Here is a 23,156-nt window from a genome sequence, read left to right on the forward strand (position 1 = left end):
TCGATCACTGTTCTTTCCCACCCCTCTACTCACCTGACCTTGCTCCTTGCGATTTTTTCTTGTTCCCCAAACTCAAAAGACCCTTGAAAGGAAGAAGATTTGAGACGATTCCCGAGATTAAGGCAAATGCGACGAAGGAGCTGGAGAACATTACAAAAGAAGCGTACCAGGACTGTTTCAACAAGTGGAAACACCGTTGGGATAAGTGTGTGCGTTGGGGAGGAGAGTACTTTGAAGGGGTCCCAGACCTGTAACTTCTAAATAAAGTACATTTTGTTTTATGACGTCAGTCCGCGTATTTTTTGAACAGCCCTCATACGATACCATATCGAAGGCCTAGGCCAAGTTCAGGAATACGGCAGCCTGCTTCCCACCCTAGTGCAACTAGTCAGGAACTTATGTAGTCACTTCCGATATCAAATTTTGAGTACCAAAATCCTTCCGAAATCCACGTTGATTACTTGATAATTTTCTATTATTTTCCAAGAATTATACTGAATTTTTTAACAATTTTCTCCAAGACATTTAGCAACTTTTGAAAATATTGAAATTGGCCTATAGTTTCACAGTAGTTTTGTTTGTTTGTTTTTGAATTTCGCGCAAAACTACTCGAGGGCTATCTGCGCTAGCCGTCCCTAATTTAGCAGTGTAAGACTACAGGGAAGGCAGCTAGTCATCACCACCCACCGACAACTCATGGGCTACTCTTTTACTAACGAATATATATATAGTGGGATTGACCGTCACATTATAACTCCCCCACAACTGAAAGGGCGAGCATGTTTGGTGCGACGGGGATTTGAACCCGCAACCCTCAGATTATGAGTCGAACGCCTTAACCCACATGGTCATGCCGCGCCACAGTAGTTTTGAATCACCACTTTCGTATTTTGGAGTAATAATAGACGTTTTTAATATACTAGGGAATACACAATTATTTATAGTTAAGTTCATCATATATATTATGGGTTTAATTGCACTCTCAATATTATTTTTAAATATTTTGACAGTAATTCCGTCGTATCCTGGACCCTGCTTCTTCCTCAGTTTATTTATGGGCCACTGCACCCCCTTGTCTCTTACCATGCATCCATACAGAATCGGCCCGGCATGGCCAGGGAGTTAAGGCACTCGATCGCAGTATGAAAGTCGCGGGTTCGAATACCTCTCACACCAATTATGCTCGCCCTTTCAGCTGTGGGGGCGTTATAATGTCACGGTCAATTCCACTAAGAGTAGCTCAAGAGTTGGCGGTGGATGGTGATGAGTAGCTGCCTTCCCTCCAGTTTTACACTGCAAAATTAGGAACGGCCATTGCAGATTGCCCTCGTGTAGCTTTGCGCGGAATTCAAAACAAAACAAACAAACCCTACAGAATCATACTACCCCTAGCCCACTCCAGCCCATCCTTCTTATCTATTTTTTCTGCCATTTCTTTCGATATTGTTATAAAATACTCCCCAAATATATTACCTCCATGTTTTGGATCATCTTCTGTCTTAATTTTCATTCGTAATTTTCCTATCAGTTAATTTGGTTATTATTTTTGTTGGTGAAACTCGTTTATTAATTATTAAATTTATTATTTCTCACATTTACTCAATATTAATATTACTTACCAATATTTTATTATCATAATGTCTGTTATTTAACTTATTTTGATAAAATATTTGATCTGTTTGAATATTTTTAAAATATTTTTGTACGTATGAATTAAATGGTTGTGTGGAAGACTTTTTACTCAAATTTTCTTTCCTTCTAATCGAAATCAGTAAACTATTTGTTATCTATGACTGTATTTTTCGATACTTCGAGTTAGCTGTTCAGTGGTTTGCATTTGCAGCAAATGTAAATACATTACGGTCACCAAGTTATTTGCGCTGATAATTACATTATTTTTCATAACCACTGTATTCTATTTTTCTGTCTTGAGAATTTCGATCAGTTGTGGGTAATTATTTATCATAGTTGAAGGTGCGTACAATGGAAGTTTTGAAATCCATGTGTACAGATGTAGAGCAGTGAACCGTAATATTAGTATTAAGTACAATTGTTCATAGAACCATAAATAAAAATATGGTTGATACACGCCTTTAGATTATCGCAGAATGCAATAAGATAGAGACACTTTTTTCTACCAATATAATTAATTAATTATTCTTCACCACTCTCAATGCCATTATCAATATTACTGTAAATATTTACATTAATGTCTCCTATAATTATAGATTTGAAATTCAGACGCTCAATTATTAGTTCATGGAGCTCTTTGACAAATACATTTGCTATTTCGTTTGAGGAACAACTGGGCACTATTAATTAGCTTGCAGTTCCTTTACGTGTAAAACTAAACAGTCACAACTAGTAAATTGTATTATCATATTTCATCTATCTTAATTTGTGATTTTAAACTGTCTTTAATATAAATTATTATTCCACTACTTTAATTCAAATTTAATAAAGTTTCAGTTTATATATATCCTGGAATATTAAATAAGTTTTGTTTGTTTTTTTGAATTTCGCACAAAGCTACACGAGGGCTATCTGCGCTAGCCGTCCCTAATTTTGCAGTATAAGACTAGTCATCACCACCCACCGCCATCTCTTGGGTTACTCTTTTACCGACGAATAGCGGGATTGATCGATACATTGTAACGCTTCCACGACTGAAAGGGCGAGCATATTTGATGTGACGAGGATTCTCGAACCCGCGACCTTCGGAATACGAATCGAGCGCCTTAACTATCTGGTCATGCCGGGCTGTGTTAAATAAGTAAATTGGCAAATTATCTGACAAAGTGTCTATTAGTCTTAGTAGGCCCGGCATGGCCAGGTGGATTCAGGCGTTCGACTCGTAATCCGAGGGTCGCGGGTTCAAATCCCGCCCGCACCAAACATGCTCGCCATTTCAGCCGTGGGGCGTTATAATGTGACGGTCAATCCCAATATTCGTTGGTAAAAGAGTAGCTCAAGAGTTGGCGATGGTTGGTGATGACTAGCTGCCTTCCCTCTAGTCTTACACTGCTAAATTAGGGACGGCTAGCACAGATAGCCCTAAAGTAGCTTTGTGCGAAATTCGAAAAACAAACGAAAAACAAACAGTCTTGGTATATCAAAATTTATTCCTATTTCGTTTAGTAACGAAATAAATGCATCATATGTTTTCATTAAGCTTCTAATATTCACTTGTAATACGGTAAAACCTTCTAATAGTTTTTACATAATTGATTAAAGCAGCGAATATTAACAGCTTAACAGTTTTTAGTTACGTTAAAATATTCTAAATTATTTAGAACTTCCACATAAGTAAATCCATATTATACAAAGAAAGATGTTCACCTATTGTATTACAATTTTTAATTAAGTTGGTTCTTGTTCTATTTTTTCCTGTGTTTACTCATGACCTAAAAAATTAATTAAACACGGAATCTAATTTGTGGTATTCTCTCCCATTCCCCACGCTTCACCGTTGTCACGCCTTTACGAGTCCAAAACTTAAAATTCGCGCCCCTAGCAACTGTTTTGTTTCGAACAGTAATTTTTTTAACCCTGGAGCCAGGTTATTATACATTAAGATTTTCAGCTGATTAAAAATATGCGCACGCACACAAACGTGGCTAAGATAACTAATAATACCCAAGTGCACACACGTCCTCGTGATCTACTTAGTGTGGATGCAAAATTTCATGTTTCCAGGTTCTTTCCTCTTGAAGTTACAGCAGTTTAACTTACTTAGATACACACGTGAACGTGCGCATGCACACAAACGCGTGCCTGTCGGTCTGTAATTTCTGTTTCTAACTTAGAGAATCACTTCTTTCTTGTGTGGCTTTTTTTTTTCACCAGATTACCTCAGTAAAAAGATGCGCATGCTCGCACTCACAAGGATAAGATAAGTAATAATACCCAGGTGCACACTCTCGGTGATCAATTAGTATGAGTGCAAAATTTGAGGTTTCTGTGTTGTTTTCTCTTGGAGCTATGGCCGTCACATATATATTTTCTATGTGTGTTTTTGCTAGCGTGCCTCAGAAAAAGTAACAACGCGCACAAAGATAAGTAATAAAACTCAGAGGTAAATTCTTAGCTTCTACTTAGTATGTGTGCAAAATTTCATGTTTCTAGGCTTTTTCATTTTAGAGCTATGATGGTCACATACAAACATATACGCCCTTTAATTATTATAGACTAGTGAAAGTACCTAGCTTCGCTCGGGTTGTTAGGTTAATGTATGTTACTTGAATATGTCAGTGTGTATATTCCCGGCATGGCCAGATGGTTAGGATGCTTGACTTTTAATATGAGGGTCGCAGATTCGAATCCCCGTCACACTAAACATGTTCGCCCATTAAACCGTTGAGGCGTTATAATTTGACGATCAATCCTACTGTTTGTTGGTAAAGCAGTTGATCAAGCTTGGAGATAGATTATAATGACTAGCTGCCTTCCCTCTCATCTTACACTTCTAAATTAGGGACAGCTAGTGCAGATAGCTCTCATGTAGCTTTGCACGAAATTTAAAAACAAATAAATGGTATGTATATTCTGAACCAATTTTAGCATAAAAGTGTAATTTATATGATTTTGTTGATAAGTGGCATAACACAAGAATCATTGTTGGAAGCATTGTTACGAAATTGCACTGGCTTTTCTATATATTAGAAGTTGTTATATAAGGAACAGGGGCGTAGATTTTTTACACCCGATGGTGGGGATGATTTTTGCAACCACTTATGTGGACTGTTCAATTTGCAAATTGGTAATATCTGATTCAGTGAACCTGAAAGCTGTAAACATGCAGTCACAGAGTAATCTTGTTGCCACGATACTTCAAGGTTTCCATGTAGGTTTGTATAAGTAAGGTGTTGTGAACAGTTTTTAAAATGTTAATAGAATAAGGACAAATGTGTCATAAATTAACTGCTACATGAATTTATTCCTGCACACTGCACAGTATAAAAGATGGCCATTATACTTGACAAGGTTACTAATAACTTTCATTGCATGAATTACGTTTTCAAATATTAATAAAATTAGTAATTACCCTTGATAAGTTTATATCTACTGAAAAACTGTTCATGTTGTTTGATAAAAATAATTAAAATATCTTTGCGAACTCTTGAAAATTACACATCAATAAAATGTAGCACATAATTATTCATACTTTTCATTGAAGTAAGATTCATTTAGTCCTCTCGTCTACATGTTCCCAAACGTAGACCTCCTTTGTGATGATCTGTTTATGAATTCTTTCATAAGCTCTTCTATATTTCTCTTGTCGACCTCATCTTTGTGAGTGTGACAAACTGTCACATGGTTGAGGCGGCACTGAGACATTGTTGACCTTAACCACGTCTTCAACCGTCTTAATGCAGAAAAGCTGTGTTCACATTCGCAGCTGGATACTGGACATACAAGCAAAATTTTCATGAGAAGAAACACTAAACATCTGCTGGCTTGTTTCATACATTTTACAGTAAGCATCCTCTGTACCTTTCAGAGATACTGCTTTTGTTGTTCCTTTGAACATGAGCAACTGAAACTCGAGCCGTTGTGCAGAGATTTCTGGATAGAAGTTTATAACCGAGTTGTCAATCTTGCCACATGTGATCATGTTCTCAAGTTCCAGATATTGCCTCAAGTCATTGTTCTCTGCATTGAATCTAATGGTCAGATATTCTATGACTGTGTCCACAAATTCAAAATATTGGCTTCTGTAGTAATCTCTAGCTGTTGCAGAATGGTGTGCTGATCCTTCTGTGATCCTTCTGGGGGGTCTGCGAATGCGTGGTAATTCAATAGGCACCAGATCTAGGGAAGTTACCTTTTTCTCAGCTTCATCAAATATCTTGTTGTAATTTTCCTCTGTTCGCAATACCCGCAGTTGCTCAACTGTCATTGCAGATACTTCAATCATGCCAGATACTGTCGCTGATTTTGCTTGGAATGCACGGTTTAGTTCCTCTAATGTAGCTAATGGATGCTGAGCCATCAACAATCCTAAAACTGTCTTTCCTTTGTCAAATCTGTCCAGGAGACTTCGTGCTTTCACTGCTATATCTGATTTTTCATTTGCTAATTCAGACAAAGAATCAATAATGCCACTGTAGTTATCATTAGCACATGTAATTGCAGATAGGCGGCACAACCAGCGTGTTGGACACAGTGGGCGGATGTATTTAACTGGACCATTGTGGCTGTCTGACGATACAATATTTTCAAAGATTGTTTTGTATTTGCCTGACCTCTGAAGCATGACACCAAGTTCATGTACCCACTGGATAGAATCTCGAACACATTCACAAGCTTCAACTGCACGTTGCATTATTAAATTAGCCTTGTGTGCTCCGCAGTGAAAAAACAAAGCTGACAGTTGCTTTTCTTTTATTTTTCCTGACATCCACTGTACGCACCACTCATGTTAGCGGCTCCATCATAAGTTTGTGCTCTTAATCCTGACAGCGGTAAATTGAGTCTAGTCAGAACATCAAGTATAGACGAGGATATTGTTTCACCAGTTGTATTTGAAACACTGTACAAACCAAGAAATGTCTCATGGACGTCAAGGTTTTCATCTACGTATCGTACACATATTGCTTCCTGTTCGGCATCTGTAACATCTTGAGTGTCATCAACCATTAATGCAAAGATTTTACTTTGCTGCACTTTGTGTGCTGTGTTCCTCAGTATTTGATGGCTGAACATCTCCATTATTTCATTCTGAGCCTGGGATGATTTTCTTGTGGTTTTCTTTGACAAATAGGCCGTCAATTCATTAACTGCAGGAAGTCACCCTCCGTATCAGTATGTCCACGTAATGCTAAACGTTAACGCAGTAAGAAACATGAACTTCTGAATATTTTGACTAGACTTATTTTGCATTCTTCCTGCTGCTTCTTTTTTCCATCATGTAGCTGGACAGTTACTGGAGTTACATCAAGTGAACCTTCTGGAGATATAGCGAATCTGTACTGAGAGGAGGATTGGTGTTCGTTGAATTTCTGTTTTGCATTTTTCCAGTTGCAAAAACCGGTGGATATGATGGTATACTCCACTGGCCTCTCCAATTTCCTTGTAAAAAAGGCCTCCATTTTCCGCCTTGGCACAATGAAACCATATGACTTTTTGAGTCTAATTGTCGTAGTGTAGCCATGGGAACTCATCAAACCACTTGCCCTGGAAGTTGATATTTTGAGATTTTGCTTTCTGTCGTGGTGTTAGTTGTGCGTCTGGATGATATGGCTTTCCACACTGTATCTGTGGAGTGTAAGATTTTTCATTGCTGCACAAACTTGTTTCACAAATATCTGGTGGTTCATGATGTGCAATAGTTGCACAAGCATTTTCAGACTCGTTCTCTGATGAACATGATATTTCCTCTGTATGGCAAGTTTCTATTCCTTTGCTTGAGGTTGTTGGATTATCTGCATCTGCATTATTACTTGTCGTGCTAGTAACTGGCTTGCAGAACTGTCTAATATCAGAAAGTTTCAGACACTTGCTTTCCAAAATTGGAATCTGTTTTCCAGATGACTCAACAGGCTAAAATATAGTCTTTATTGAAAAACTCTAACGTACAACGAACGAAGATAGAACAGAATGGAAGTAGGACTGAATTGTACAATGTATTTAAGTCGAACGCGTGAACTTCACAGTGACTACCGAGCCAACTGACCACCTGGGCATCGCTGGGACAATAATGTGTGCTAGTTACAACACAAGTAATTGCAAGTTTCTCGAAAAATACTTAAACAATCACAAATATATTATATTCCTGTTAAAGCTCATCAAAAGGCAAACATGTTGTGATATAATGTCTATAAGCACGTATATTAAATAAAAACATCTAAACAAAAACTAGCAATACAATTCGAGTAGAGGCTTCAGGCCGTTGAAATCGCTCCTTTTGTGTTCTAATTATACAAGAAAATATAATAGTTTTTACTATATATGATAAAAGAATATATTGTTCTTTTACCATAAAGCACCAGCACTTTATTAGAGGGCGGTGATAATCTGAAATTTCATGGATTAATGAGGGCCACAAACACAGGTCAAATGATCCTTGTTGTAAAATCGAGGCTTAGACTAAAGGGAACGGAGGGGGATGATGTAGGGCGCGTCTGGATCTGAGCAGCTCAAACCTGTCGTTAACTGTACACTAAACATACACTATGGTCAGCGGATTAGGCAGCTAAGGAGAGTAAGGCGTTCGACAATACTCGTAAAACCGGCTAGACATGCATAAGAACAAATGGCATTGGAAAACCGCACAATATAGACATAAGATATAATGCAGCTACAAGCTACAAACGGCTTGCCAGATCTAGATAACAAGAGTTTACGCTTGGGAGTAATATTTTCGAATTTCATGCTCTGTTCAATCTGTTGTGATTAAAATTTTACTTAATCTTGCACTACGTACAAGACGTAGGTAGATTCTGTGATAGTGCTTGCAAGCCTTGCATGTATTCTTAGGCCTACTGACTGATACTTACGAATTATCGCTTAGATCGAAAAGCTTAGAATCGCGCCTATATTAAAGATGTACATTTCGGCTACTGAAAAAGCCTACATCTAAGCCTAATTATGTAATTCGAGTGATAAGAACATGAGAATCACAAGAACAAACACACAATTTGTAGGCCTGTGATGCAATAAAACAATTCAACAGACCAAACTGTAGGGGGGATGATTGTATGCACCATGCTCCTACCTAAAATGAAGGGGGGATGTATCCACCCATCCCCCAGGATCTACGCCTCTTATAAGGAACCACTTCTTTTCTTTTCTTTTTTTTCGTTAGTTTGCCTCGTTGAAAATATTCGCATGCGTAAGTGCATGCGCACATGGATAAGATAAGTAGTATCAAGGTGCACAACCTCAATTTGGGTGCAAAATTCCACATTTCTAGGTTCTTTCTTCTTGGAGCTATAGCACTCATACATACACATAGACGTACGTGTATGTCTGTCTATGATTTCTATTCATAGTATAAGGAACTACTTTTTTGTATTTGGCTTTTCGCTAGCTTGCCTTATTGAAAAGACGCACCCGAACGTGAATAAGATAAGTAATAACATCCAAATACGCACCCTAAGGGTCTATTTATTATGTTTGCAAAATATCAAGTTTCTAGGTTTCTTTTTCATGGAGCTGTGGTGATCACATTTCTTTTGTAGATGGCTTTTCGTGGATGAGTAACAATACCCAGGTTTACACCCTCATGATCTTCTTGATATGTTGGTAAAATGTCAGGCTTTTAGGTTCTTTCCTCTTGAAGATATGGCGGTCACACATACATACACTCAGACCCACAGACATGCCATTTTATTATTTTTAGATAAGACTTATAATTGTATTCTTTCCTTATATCAGGGTTTATCTATATGCATACTTATGAACCGTTTCGTAAATTAATTAAGTTAGGTAAATTTGACACAGAAGTGAAATTGTACACTTTTTTTGTTGAAAGACCAAATGTGAGCATTTTGTGTAACTCTCAAGTGTATTTAAAATGATGTATGGTGATCAAATCAATGTATTTGGTTTATTTTATATAAATAATTACTTGTCTAAATCTTTCATTGTAGTTCTCTTAAAAGACATAAATATTTATGTCGCAGAAATTATTTGGGATGAAAGTTAAATATCAATGTTAAGCTCTGTGCTAAGAATCAATATTTTATCATATCTCCATGGGATTTGTTTGGTACTAACCGAAGGTTTAGTTCGTTCATTATATTCCTAAGCAAGTAGATATAAATAGATCTCTTTTAAACAATACTGTTTCAGTAGTGTTCATATGTGTATTATGTATTTTGCAATATTTAAGATATTTCGATAATCTTCCATTCTTTATATATCTGAAATTATAAGTTCCGCCAACTTTCAAGTCAGTAATTCAAACGCCATATTTTTCTTAGAATTAAAAAAAAAAAATAATAGTTTCAACTAAAAATAGCGCTAAAAACTACTTTTTTAAGTTCTGTGGAACTCGTATTGTGTTCAAAATTTCAACAATGGAGTTTACAGTTTGGTCTTCTTGAAATATGTTATTGAATGAACTGTACAGTTTTAGAGATAACGATTCTGGTTCATAGCTTTATCTCGGTTCTATTGTTTATTTTGAATTTCACGCAAAACTACACGAGTTTTATTTGCGCTAACCGTTCCTAATTTAGTAACAAGACTAGAGAGAAAGCAACTCTTTTGCTACCTTTAACTAATGAATAGTGGGATTGACCGTAAATTTGGCCCCCCGCTAGTACAGCGGTATGTCTCCGGATTTACAACGCTAAAATCAGGGGTTCGATTCCCCTCGGTGGGCTGAGCAGATAGCCCTATGATGCTTTGCTATACGAAAAACACACAAACACACCGTAAATTTGTTACGCCTAAATGAAATGAGAGCATATTGGATGTGATGGGAGTTTGAATTTGTGACCCTCACACCTGGCTATGCTCTCTGTGGTCCTTCTTATAATATAACTACTTTGTAATACAAAAAAATGGTTTCAAAGATAATTTCCTTTTACCTGAAATTTGAAAGATTATATCTATAAAAGTAAGTTTAAAATTTTTCTGTAAATTTTCATTATACGACTATTAAAAACAGTGTGAAAAGGTAATACACAAGAACTAGCCGTATAGGAAATTATTAATTTTCTCACAATAAGCACACTTACACACACATACAGATAGATATAAAGAAAGTAATAAAGCGATGGCTGTAACGTCGATTATTGGAGAAATATTGACACGTAATGTAATTTCAATTGTACTTTAGCCGTATTTTTAGTAATTTTTATTATATCATCAAAGCCAATGCTACATATTTATGCCATTCACCATTGCGTTTTATATGTAAAGCAGAAAACAAAGATCCACATCCTCAAAACATACTGTCTACTAAATCATGCAAAGAATGTACGATCTTTACGATATTATATTGAAATAGTTTCAGGCAGTTTTGTACTATCTACAAGTTTTGTATTTACAAAATAAATAATAACCAGTGACTGTAGTTGAAGAAGTTTTGTTTTTTTAACTCACGACTTGGAATTGACAAATGATTTAGATACAATTAATTGTTAGGTAATTATGTAATTAAAAACATTAGTCAAAAGTTGACATTCCAGCATGAGTTATTCCATTCGTTACAGCAGTGACTTCGTTTATGCAAAAATATAGTAATTTCATTGTTATATAATGATTTTGAGAACAAATATATTGTATATGATTTGTTGGATAAGCAGCAACACCATTGACTCATTCAAACATTAATTAAGGACTAAATAAAATGTTTCTTCTTTAACATTGGTGTAAAATATATTGTAATGTTTTACAGATATTTCTATGATGATCGAATACAATTAAAAGTTATTTTTATTAATATAAATATTTTTACCATACTTGTTTGCACATTGCACATAAATAACTTGATGAAATCAGAGGCGTTTAAAAAAACAAATTTCTCTCTGGTATGTTTTTTACCGTGTTTTCTATCACGTAAAACTTTTCAAAGTTTTTTTCTTTTCTCATTTTCACGCTTTATCTCTATTTTATGTCTGCATCAAATTCGATCATTTCGGACAACATAATTTCATGTTTGAGATGACTGATAAAATGTATAATAATAAGCTGAAAGTGGAGCCAAAGTTCTTTAACACTCCTACGAAAAGTGGGGCCTAATAGGCCCCAGAGCAACTTGAAAGGTTATTAATATTAGGCTAATAATTTTGTATTTAAATAAAATTGCCATTTAAATCCATTAATGAATGGATTAACGAGATTCCACTGTCCCTATCTACTATCTAGCTGAAACCACAGCCGGGGAACATAATTTGGAGAAATCAGGACTAGAAACGTCTTTTCGTAGGAGTGTTAAAAGACATGTCATGAAATGTGATAGATATCATAAAAACTAACTTTAAGTTCACATAAATAATTTGAAACATCAGTAAATAATGGTCACGAACACACAATGTCATCAACGTCTGTAACAAGTTTCTATATAACTTACTTTAGACAGTACAATAATTAATTAATTAAAAACTTCATAATATAGCAGTATATAATCGCGAAAAACATAGAGCGTTCAATAATAAAATGACAAACAAGGATTTGTTAAGCAGTGGTTTATTTAGGAGGTATTCTTCAGATCAATGTCCTGCAGACACATGTAATATGTCCCCCTTAAAAAAAAGCAAAAAGCGTTTCGTTAAGCTTTACAAACCTCTGTTTGCCAATTTACTTTTACATTCAAATTAATACAAGTAATATGGCCAATAGAGGGCGTTGAAAACCAGAAATCCAAGAGGGAAAACAATTCTGCTTGTCTTATCAATTCGTTTGGCGCAGCCCCTGGCGGGTAACAACATCAATGTGGAAACCTCTTTCACATTTGCCACAGTTGGTAGGTTCGTAAGAGTTTCGTGTAAACTTGATATCTAAAATTTTGAAACAAAATAAGAAGAGTTGAAATTTAAGGTACCGGGTACGTGCTCAAAATAACAAGTGCAATATTTACGTTATATCCCAATTATTAGTGCTAAAAATTATAAAATGAACTTTTTAACACTTTTTAATACTTGTAATCACTTTGGTTGCATATTCATGAACATGTGCTGAACTATTAATAATGTAACACAATAAATACAAGAGTAGCAATATTCGTTATTTAAAGTTTAAACTACACTGTAATATAGAAGACCAAATAAACAAATCATCAAACTCGACATGTATTTTAGTGAAACATGAACAAAGTAAAATTATATACACAAAATATACGTTTATGATTTTACACATTAAATAACATACTCTTGAAAATACTCGATAGAAGAATAACCAGAAGTAACAACTTGATTTATCTTCCTACCATATAATGGTAAAATTTGAATTTCGTTCAAAGAGCTACGTAACAGCTACAACCTGCGCTCGCCGTCCCTAATGTAGCAGTAATAGATTAGAGGGAATACAAGAGCCAAAACCACCCACAGCCAATTTTTTCGGCTACTCTTTTACCAACGAATAGTGCAACTGATCGTCACATTATAATACCTCCACAACACGTTATGTGACGGAGATTCGAATCCACGACCTTTAGGTTGCAAGTCGAATGCCTTAACCACCAGGTCATACCAGATCTATCTATAACGGTACACGACCAGGCTGAACAGCAACTCTGATAGAAATAAAATAATAATATATCAAAGAGTCCTGTGGAAAATAAAAACAGAAACATAGCCTGTGAGGCCAATCAAGGCCAGGTAGTTAGGGAGCTCGACTCGTAGTCTGAGGGCCGCAGGTGCGAATCTCCGTTATACCAAACATGTTCTCGCTTTCACCCATGGTGATAACTAACTGCTTTCCTTCTAGCCTTATGCTATTGAATTAAGAAAGGTTAACGTTGATAGCCCTCGTGTAGCTTTGCGGGAAATTTAAAAACAAATATAAATTATCAATTTTTTTACGGTTTATGCCTATGTTGTAAATGATAAACAGAATATTAACTTTTCCAGTAAACAAAATATTCATCTTTAACCTCAAAATTCTTCTTATATTTCGTTTCTGTTTTACTGTTTTGCTGTTTACTTTCCTTTAAAATACACTTGATTTCCCAGTCACTAAAAATCAAACTTACGAATCCCTCTCTTCAACTGTCATTCCGTTTAACACATTGAACTTCTGTTTATAGAAATTTTGTTCTGTAATTTGAGGGTCGCGGGTTCGAATCCTCCTCACACCAAACATGTTCGCCCTTTCAGCCATAGGGGCGTTATATGTTACGGTCAATCCCACTACTTGTTGGTAAAAGAGTAGCCCAAGATTTGGCGGTGGGTGGTGATAACTAGCTATTTTTCTTCTAGTCTTACACTGCTAAATTAGCGACGGCCAGCGCAGACAGCTCTCGTGTAGCTTTGCGCGAAATTCAAAGTAAACCAAACCAAGTTTTTTTTCTGGAATGGAAACACGAGACTGTAAGAGATATTAAATTTTATAGAAAATGAAATGTTGGCATTTGAACTTCATATTTTCTAACGTTTTAGCTTCAATTTTCAGTGAATCAGCGGCAAGTTTGCGAATTTATAACGTTAAAATCCGGTATTCGATTCCCCGTGGTAGACACAACAAATAGCGCAACGTCGTTTTTCTCTCACGTAACGAAACAAAGAAAATTTCCTTCCTTGATTCACCTTTAACAAACGCTTGACCACAAATCCGACTGGCGCCAAAATTATTAATGACGTCACCGTTCTTTAGTTATCATTTCATTTAACGCATTTACCTTCTGTTGCTTTTCTTTATTTCAATAGTTCTTTAAGATATATTTCTACCCAGTTTATTGAAAATCGTAAACAAACAAGAAAAGTGTAAGTCTGAAGACGTAGAATTTAACATTTAATGGTGTCACAGTTAAACGATTCACCTTTCGTGATAATAATAATTTGCAGTTTTCAAAGGCACGTCAAGAGCTATTATTATCACGAAATAATAATAGATTTTGACGTGCCTTTAAAAACTGCAGATCTAGAAGAATGTATTCTTCCATTAGCCTTGTCGAAATCGAATGTGAGCTTTTAACATTAAACGCTGTCTTAAAAAGTTCCAGCTGCAATTTTCTAGCCAAGACTTTTAATAATGGTTGTTTCAAAAGACATATGACGTCCACCTAAAGAAAAAGAACACATAGCAGTATAATCTACTAGTTTTATAAACTAAATTATTTTTATAGCGAAGGATCTTTTATGGGCCATTTTGTCGAGTTAAATTAATTTAGAAACTCTTAAGATGTTACTATTTTTGTCAGTCATATTCTATTACCTCTCTAATTAGATATTCAAGTAGTTTTTATAATCGTCTTAAAAATGTAAAATATTATCCTGAAGTTATATATCAAATTATTTACTCTTGGTTACAGAATCCTTTTCAATTCATTCTATATAAACTCGTGTGAGCAAAGTTTAAAATATCAGCCTCCTGGTATTCCTAGAGTCCTATTATTTCACACTTTGTTGCCAACTTCAGCTCATATTAAAGGTTTATAATAACAAAAAAAGAACTAAGTATCGTGCCTCTATGTTATTTATGGCATTACAAAGGTAAAGAAACCTGGATAGTGTAAATATTAAAATACCCAAATACACAGAAACAAACGTAAAACTGTATAAATCGAGAGGTGTAATTTGTGTAGCATTCTATGCTATACAAATTAAGTATAAGGCTTAATATATTACTCTAGACCACAGATCCCAAGTGGTGCTTGCTATATGACACACCACTCTGGGCCAGAGGAACCGAAAATCACGTTCATAATGCGGCATTCTATACCAAAGAAATCAAGGAACTCAATATAATATACTATTTCACTGCTTTCAAACCAGAAAATCGTAAATAAAATATTATTCTAGGCTATATTTTTTAAAGGGTGGATATAACCCGATAATCTAGCAAATAAAACTGAGAGTGGTATAAACAGTATTCTGTTTCCAGCCATAAATATTAATTGGTGTTTCAAATAGTATACACTATTCTAGGCCATAAACACTGCTTATTCAAAATATCACACCATTCAAGACACAAAAACTAAATGTGGTTAAATAGTATCCACTCTTATGGGCCATAAACAATAAGTAATGAACACAATACTCTATTCAAGACAAAGAAATGGAGCGTATTATAAATAATACTGTACTGTAGGCCACAAACACCAAGTGTTTATTTGTTTGTTTTTCAATTTCGCGCAAAGCTGCAAAAGGACTATCTGCGCTAGCCGTCCGTAATTTAGCATTTTAATACTATAGGGAATGCAGCTAGTCATCGCCACCCATCGCCAACTCTTGGGCTACTCTTTTTACCAATGAGTAGTGGGATTGGTCGTAACATTATAACGCACCCACGGTTGAAATGGCAAGCATGTTTGGTGTGACGGGGATTCGAACCAGTGAAATCACCAAGGGATTGATGTAATATATTATTCGGTATACAGTTCAAGGGATGAATCAAAGTGATAGACGTAATTCACTATTTCAGACAATGAAGCTGAAGTTGATATGAAAAGGCTGCGTCACGGTAACAAATCAGCAAAATAGAGATATTTTCATAACCGTCATCATAACCATGAAATCATAAATAGCACAGTATCGAAAGATATAGAAACTGAAAGGTTCTTGTGTAATGTGCTATTCTAGGCTATAGGAACCTAGAGGAATTAAGACAGTGGTTCTAAACGTGGGGCCCCTGGACTCTTGTGGATCCACAATATCACCTCATTAAACAAGTAAGTTCTTTAATACTGCTTTATTTAGTTGAATACTTAGTTAAATACGTCTTTTATTTGATAGTGAAAATTGAAAAACGAGTTAATTATTAGATAATATGGGATTTGTGTAAAAAAAGAAAACATTAATAAAAATAATCCCTGGTGGTGAGAAGGTTGCGAATCATTGGATTAAGGTAGCGTACATTATATAAGGCCGAAATAATCGGTAACAAAATACAAATGGTACATCGTTCATAGTCATAGAAATTGAAGTAGGGCGTAATGAATACATTTCACATTGCTATTGGAATTAGAAGCGTCACATGTTTGATAGTATACTAGTCATAAATGTATGAATCCCCAAAAGACAGAAAATAGTTCCATCCTTATGACAACAGCAGCTTGGAAAGATTTATAAAGAACATCGCTCCAATGCAGCAGGTCTCAGTCACTAGATGGTTCGTCAAATGATTGCAGAGGTACCGAAAGGAAGCAGCAGATAGTTTATAGATCCAACTGTGGTCCATGAAATAATAAAGGAAAAAATAGTCGGTCCATGAACACAACTAGATTGAGAACTACTTCTCTAGGATGTAGAATATTAGATGAGGTGGGATATAACCAATACGATTCTGATAATTGTAAGAAATCAGACAACAAATTAGGAATATTTATGTGTGCGTCATCTCACTGAAAGATAGGTCAACGCAGAGGTCACGTATTGAGTTAACATTTGGAGATACAACCCAGTTGTTAAAAAATTTAACAAAGCATCATGGCCAGTCAATATCACAGTAGTAGGTGCTTGCAGAAAATTTTCCAATAAGCATAACATCTCTATGAGATATTTTACAAAAAATAAAACACAAATAACTCCCAGAATTCAACAGTTACGTTTGATCGTTTGATCATCTGTGTATTGCAATGTATTTGAAGTGCATTTGTTTCATCTAATTATTAGATAAGAATAACAAAATAATAACATTGTATGCAAAGCTGTTATTTTAATTTTTATTTTAATGACAAGTATTAACACATGCATCACAACAACCTGTATTAATTCAGCTTACATCTTTATACATGCATATGTCCAGCAAACTCTTCCAACAGTTTTGACGCTAATGAGACTAAAATTGGCAACCGGCTTCTGGAAGACCAGAGGGTTTTCTAATTTAAGTGGATTAGCCCCGCACCAAGGGAACTAAAATGCCCTCAGAGGATCATCCAGGTACAATGGACGTCTGTATTTAATTAATAGAATCGCTGAACCCGAATATTACATTGAAATTTATATTTCTGCCCCTTCACCTGGGATTTCGTGGACGCCATGCTTTAACCAAACCTGTACTTATACCTCACTCACAGATTAGTGGTATCAGACTTACCACACGTTTTCAGATACTACGGGCGGGCATTATAATATTTTGTTTTGTTTCTCGGATACGGATCTTCTTTGGGTCAACTGTAGAGGTACTGAAGATATTGGAGAATCTTCAAAAGTACATTGGGGATCTGTGATTTATAAAGGAAATTTTACACCTGACAAAGAAGCACGACTGTTTTATGCTTATATTTTTAAAGTATTCTGACTTTTTTTTTTAAACTTACACACTGATTTATGACAAGCTTTTCAGATTATACCAAACAAGAGATGCCAACTTCCGAAAATCAACTCGCTAGAGTGAGAGCTAATCCAAGTAACAAAGATGGATATAAATTGGTAACAAGATAGTTTGAGGCTATAATTAAATCTGGTCACAGCTATAAAACACATAAATCAAGAAAAATAATATAGAGCACCACTGTAATCCACAGTGAAGAGAAGAAGATAACTTACGCTGCTTATTAATGTAGGAATCAAGGCTGTTAATATAGCAAACCGTTCTATTCCACTATTATTACTGTGGTATTAATGTAGGAATCAAGGCTGTTAATATAGCAAACCGTTCTATTCCACTATTATTACTGTGGTATTAATGTAGAAATCAAGGCTGCTAATATAGCAAACCGTTCTATTCCACTGTTATTACCCTAGTATTAGTGTAGGAATCAAGGCTGCTAATATAGCAAACCGTTCTATTCCACTAATATTACTGTGGTATTAATGTAGGAATCAAGGCTGTTAATATAGCAAACCGCTCTATTCCACTAATATAACTCTGGTATTAATGTACAAATCAAGGCTGTTGATATAGCAAACCGTTATATTCCAATATTATTACTCTGGTATTAATGTAGGAATCAAGGCTGCTAATATAGCAAACCGTTCTATTCCACTGTTATTACCCTAGTATTAGTGTAGGAATCAAGACTGTTAATATAGCAAACCGTTCTATTCCACTATTACTACTCTGGTATTAGTGTAGGAATCAAAGCTGTTAATATAGCAAACCGTTCTATTCCACCAATATTACTCTGGTATTAATGTACAAATCAAGGCTATTAATATAGTAAACCGTTCTATTCCAATATTATTACTGTGGTATTAATGTAGGAATCAAGGCTGTTAATATAGCAAACCGTTCTATTCCACCAATATAACTCTGGTATTAATGTACAAATCAAGGCTGTTGATATAACAAACCGTTATATTGCAATATTATTACTGTGGTATTAATGTAGGAATCAAGGCTGTTAATATAGCAAACCGTTCTATTCCACCAATATAACTCTGGTATTAATGTACAAATCAAGGCTGTTGATATAACAAACCGTTATATTCCAATATTATTACTCTGGTATTAATGTAGGAATCAAGGCTGCTAATATAGCAAACCGTTCTATTCCACTGTTATTACCCTAGTATTAGTGTAGGAATCAAGGCTGCTAATATAGCAAACCGTTCTATTCCACTATTACTACTCTGGTATTAGTGTAGGAATCAAGGCTGTTAATATAGCAAACCGTTCTATTCCACTGTTATTACCCTGGTATTAGTGTAGGAATCAAGGCTGCTAATATAGCAAACCATTATATTCCAATATTATTACTCTGGTATTAATGTAGGAATCAAGGCTGTTAATATAGCAAACCGTTCTATTCCACTAATATTACTGTAGTATAATGTAGGAATCAAGGCTGTTAATATAGCAAACCGTTCTATTCCACTATTATTACTGTGGTATTAATGTACAAATCAAGGCTATTAATATAGTAAACCGTTCTATTCCAATATTATTACTGTGGTATTAATGTAGGAATCAAGGCTGTTAATATAGCAAACCGTTCTATTCCACCAATATTACTCTGGTATTAATGTACAAATCAAGGCTGTTGATATAACAAACCGTTCTATTCCACTAATATTACTCTGGTATTAATGTACAAATCAAGGCTGTTAATATAGCAAACCGTTCTATTCCAATATTATTACTCTGGTATTAGTGTAGGAATCAAGACTGTTAATATAGCAAACCGTTCTATTCCACTATTATTACTCTGGTATTAGTGTAGGAATCAAGGCTGTTAATATAGCAAACCGCTCTATTCCACTGTTATTACTCTAGTATTAGTGTAGGAATCAAGGCTGTTAATATAGCAAACTACTTTATTCTACTGTTATTACTCTGGTATTAGTGTAAGAATCAAGTCTGTTAGAATAGTAAACGACTCTGTTCTGCTATTATTACTCTGATATTAGTGTAGTAATGAAGCTTTTTTATAATAGCAAACTACTCTATTCCACTGTTTTTACTCTGGTATTAATGTAGGAATGAAGGCTGTTAATATAGTAAACTACTCTATTTCACTGTTTTTACTCTGGCATTAGTGTAGGAAACTAAAGCTATTTAAATAGTAAACTACTCTATTCCACTGTTATTATTCTGATATTAGTGTAAGAATCAAGTTTGTTAGAATAGTAAACCACTCTGTTCTACTATTATTACTCTGATATCAGTGTAGGAATCAAACCTGTTAGAATAGTAAGCTACTCTATTTCACTGTTATTAGCATTAGTGTATGGATCAACCTGTTAGAAGAGTAAATTACTCCATTCCATTATTAGTACTCTGACATTAGTGTAGAAATCAAACCTGTTAGAATAACAGATTACTCTATTCCATTATTATTACTCTGATATTACTGGGAATCAAGCCTGTTAGAATAGTAAACCACTCAATTCCATTATTATTACTCTGATATTACTGGGAATCAAGTCTGTTAGAATAGTAAACCACTCAATTCCATTATTATTACTCTTGTATTAGTGTAGGGATCAAGCTTATTAGAATAGTAAACTACTCTATTCCACTATTATTAGTCTGGTATTAGTGTAGAAATTAGGTCTGCTATAATAGCAAACTACTTCATTGTTGTTGCTCTTGTATTACCTCTAAATTAAAGCAATCAGAAAAACAAAAATAAAAACCATCATTCAGAGTAATGTTACTCCTATAGGTTTTTTCATGGTATGAAACTCCATGAGTAACAGAAATAGTTATATGTGCGATCCATCATATTCACCAGTTCACACGAGTGAAAACCACTAAAATATAAACATATAGAATGTGTATGTTTGTCAGTGCAGTAAATTACAGCTTACTGGAACAACTAGCGTAGTTTTTATCTCTCCATCTTCTGTCTTAACCTCCTGGATGTTTTGTCGCTTCCTAGCCAAATAGCTTACAAAGGTGAACTCTATTAAAGCTGCAAAGACGAAGAAAGTGCACGTGCCCATCCAAACATCTAAAGCTTTGACATATGAGACTGGTGCAAGGTTAGACTGCTGGTCACTACTCTCGGACGAAATGGTCAGCAAAGTGGTGACGCCTAATGTTATTCGGGCAGGAATGGCGTCAACATCGAGCCAAAAGGAAACCCAGGAGATGAAGACGATGAGAGTGGATGGAAGATAGTACTGGACAAGATAGTGACCAATGGATCGTTTGAGGTCGAGTTTAGCTCGAAGACAACTGTACTTCCCTGTGGATGAAAGAATCTGTATAACTTTAGAACTAACACTTCATGCATTAACACAGAACACCATATAACCAATAACATCAAACTGCCAAATCCGATTAACTCACATAACTGATTTCATGATATTCTTATTAACAATAAAGATTCGTCCCTAGTGAACATAAAAAGATTTAGGAAAGTATAAAATACAAGAGCCACATATCTATTATAAACAAAAGAATTTGTCCTCATTTCAGAATGTAAATTAAAGAAAGAAACACAGCGTATGTGTGTGTAAAATACGGTCTAATTCAAGATGTCTGTGTGGAGCTGAGAGTAATGCATATGTTTGTACTTCGAATAAGGGATTTTCAATATAAAAACGAAAAACGATATTTAGTTGAAACTGGGTATTCAACTGCAAAATAAAGTTATATTAACAGTCCAAAGTAACCATAAAGGAAAACAAAATGAAAGCTACGTATCTCAAAAATATATTAAAAATCAAATAACAATATTCTAAAGGAGTAGTAGTTATAATCTAACGTATTAACTAGAAATTAAATAAAACTTACCGATCTGAAACGATTCCTTGCACTCGGTCAAGCTCACCTGCTTGAGCTCAAACTGTGCAAGCTTCAGATCTTTGTTCATGAGCACTGAATCTTTGTTCAGCCATTGAAGTTTCACCTCTCGAACTGTTTTGGAGACTTGTAGAGAAAACAAAACCAGTTTAGAAATTACGAAATGCCATTTCAAAGATGATATGCGTTTAAGTTTAATATTAACACGGTTTAATTGACTCAAAATCGTATAAACTTGCTGGTATGTGTTATTACAAACAGATAACGCAATCAATATACAGAACTTATTTATATATTAAACGTCAATTCATTATTAACTTCTTGGTGTTATAGATGTAAAGAAACAAGAGTAACTTAGCCAAAGGACAGTCAAGTTACAGTCTTAAAACTGATACAGTACTGTCTTCTAACAAAGACATTTTGATAATGATATGGTATAGATCAGCCTCTAAGTTTATTATTTTCTTTAACTCATTGTCTTGAAATTTCTTGAACTTTTGTTTATCCATACTACTATTATTTTTCTTTAATATGAATTTAATTTGTTTCATTATCAAAAAAGATATCATTTTGTCAATATTAATTTTAAACCCTCTTTTTAGCACATATCACCTTTCTGCCCTTTGATCTTTTTAATAATATCTACCCATCCATCTTTGTATGGGGTTTTTTCATTAAAAAACTCTCAAAATGCACCATATATGATATTTGGTGAAGCAGTTTTTCATATCATCCACACATAATGCATTTTCAATAAAGACTAGTAGCCCTACTTTTATGTGCAATGAAAAATTATTAGTTAGTGAACTCACATGACGCCAGCTCGATGTCGCAGGACTGGGCGTCTAATGGATAACTTTCCATCTCCATCATACAGGAAAAAGTTAATTTCAGTCTACCACAAAAATAAATAAATATAAATATGTAAACTGGGCCATGTCTAGATTTATCAGATAACGAAAGCAGTGTTCAACGAACACAATAAATCATTATCTTGCAGAAATAAAATAGAAGTGATAGCATCTGCTTCAAACTAATAATACCTGGATGAGAGAAAACAGTTAAACTAAATGTATTTTGTGATATATAACAAGTCCTTATTTTACAGGACTAATTGCGTGAAATTATTTTTCTCTTAATATTTTATTAACATTTATGGACACTAGATTTCATCGATCTAATTTTTTATATAGAAAATAAAACACAAACGTGTGTGTGTGTGTTTATATATATATACATATATACACAGCGAGAGAGACGTAAGTACTTTTTCCTTCCTTAAGCTTCAATAAAAGAAGAAACGATCAATTCTTTAAGAACACCTGCTCGTTATAGAAGTAATTGCCAAAAAATAGGCACTTTGTAATAATTGACTTGTACACACCAAAGGTATAATATATTTTATATGA

At 34.8% G+C, this 23,156-nt stretch overlaps 1 protein-coding gene across 3 annotated transcripts in view; it reads right to left on the minus strand.

Moving 5' to 3' along the window:
• Positions 1-11,852: 11,852 nt before the first annotated feature.
• LOC143225046 (glycine receptor subunit alphaZ1-like) overlaps positions 11,853-23,156 on the minus strand; it is an 82,858-nt gene continuing 71,554 nt past the window's right edge. For all 3 annotated transcript variants that reach the window (XM_076453729.1, XM_076453732.1, XM_076453730.1), the window contains exons 5-8: positions 22,560-22,642; positions 21,739-21,873; positions 20,808-21,187; positions 11,853-12,452 (exon numbers count right to left, since the gene is read on the minus strand). In XM_076453729.1, the coding sequence (XP_076309844.1) occupies positions 12,270-12,452; positions 20,808-21,187; positions 21,739-21,873; positions 22,560-22,642 (781 nt within the window). In that variant the 3' untranslated portion in view covers positions 11,853-12,269. The remainder of the gene's footprint in view (positions 12,453-20,807; positions 21,188-21,738; positions 21,874-22,559; positions 22,643-23,156) is intronic.

The sequence above is a fragment of the Tachypleus tridentatus genome, chromosome 9 (assembly GCF_004210375.1).
Source record: "Tachypleus tridentatus isolate NWPU-2018 chromosome 9, ASM421037v1, whole genome shotgun sequence".
Taxonomy (NCBI): domain Eukaryota; kingdom Metazoa; phylum Arthropoda; class Merostomata; order Xiphosura; family Limulidae; genus Tachypleus; species Tachypleus tridentatus.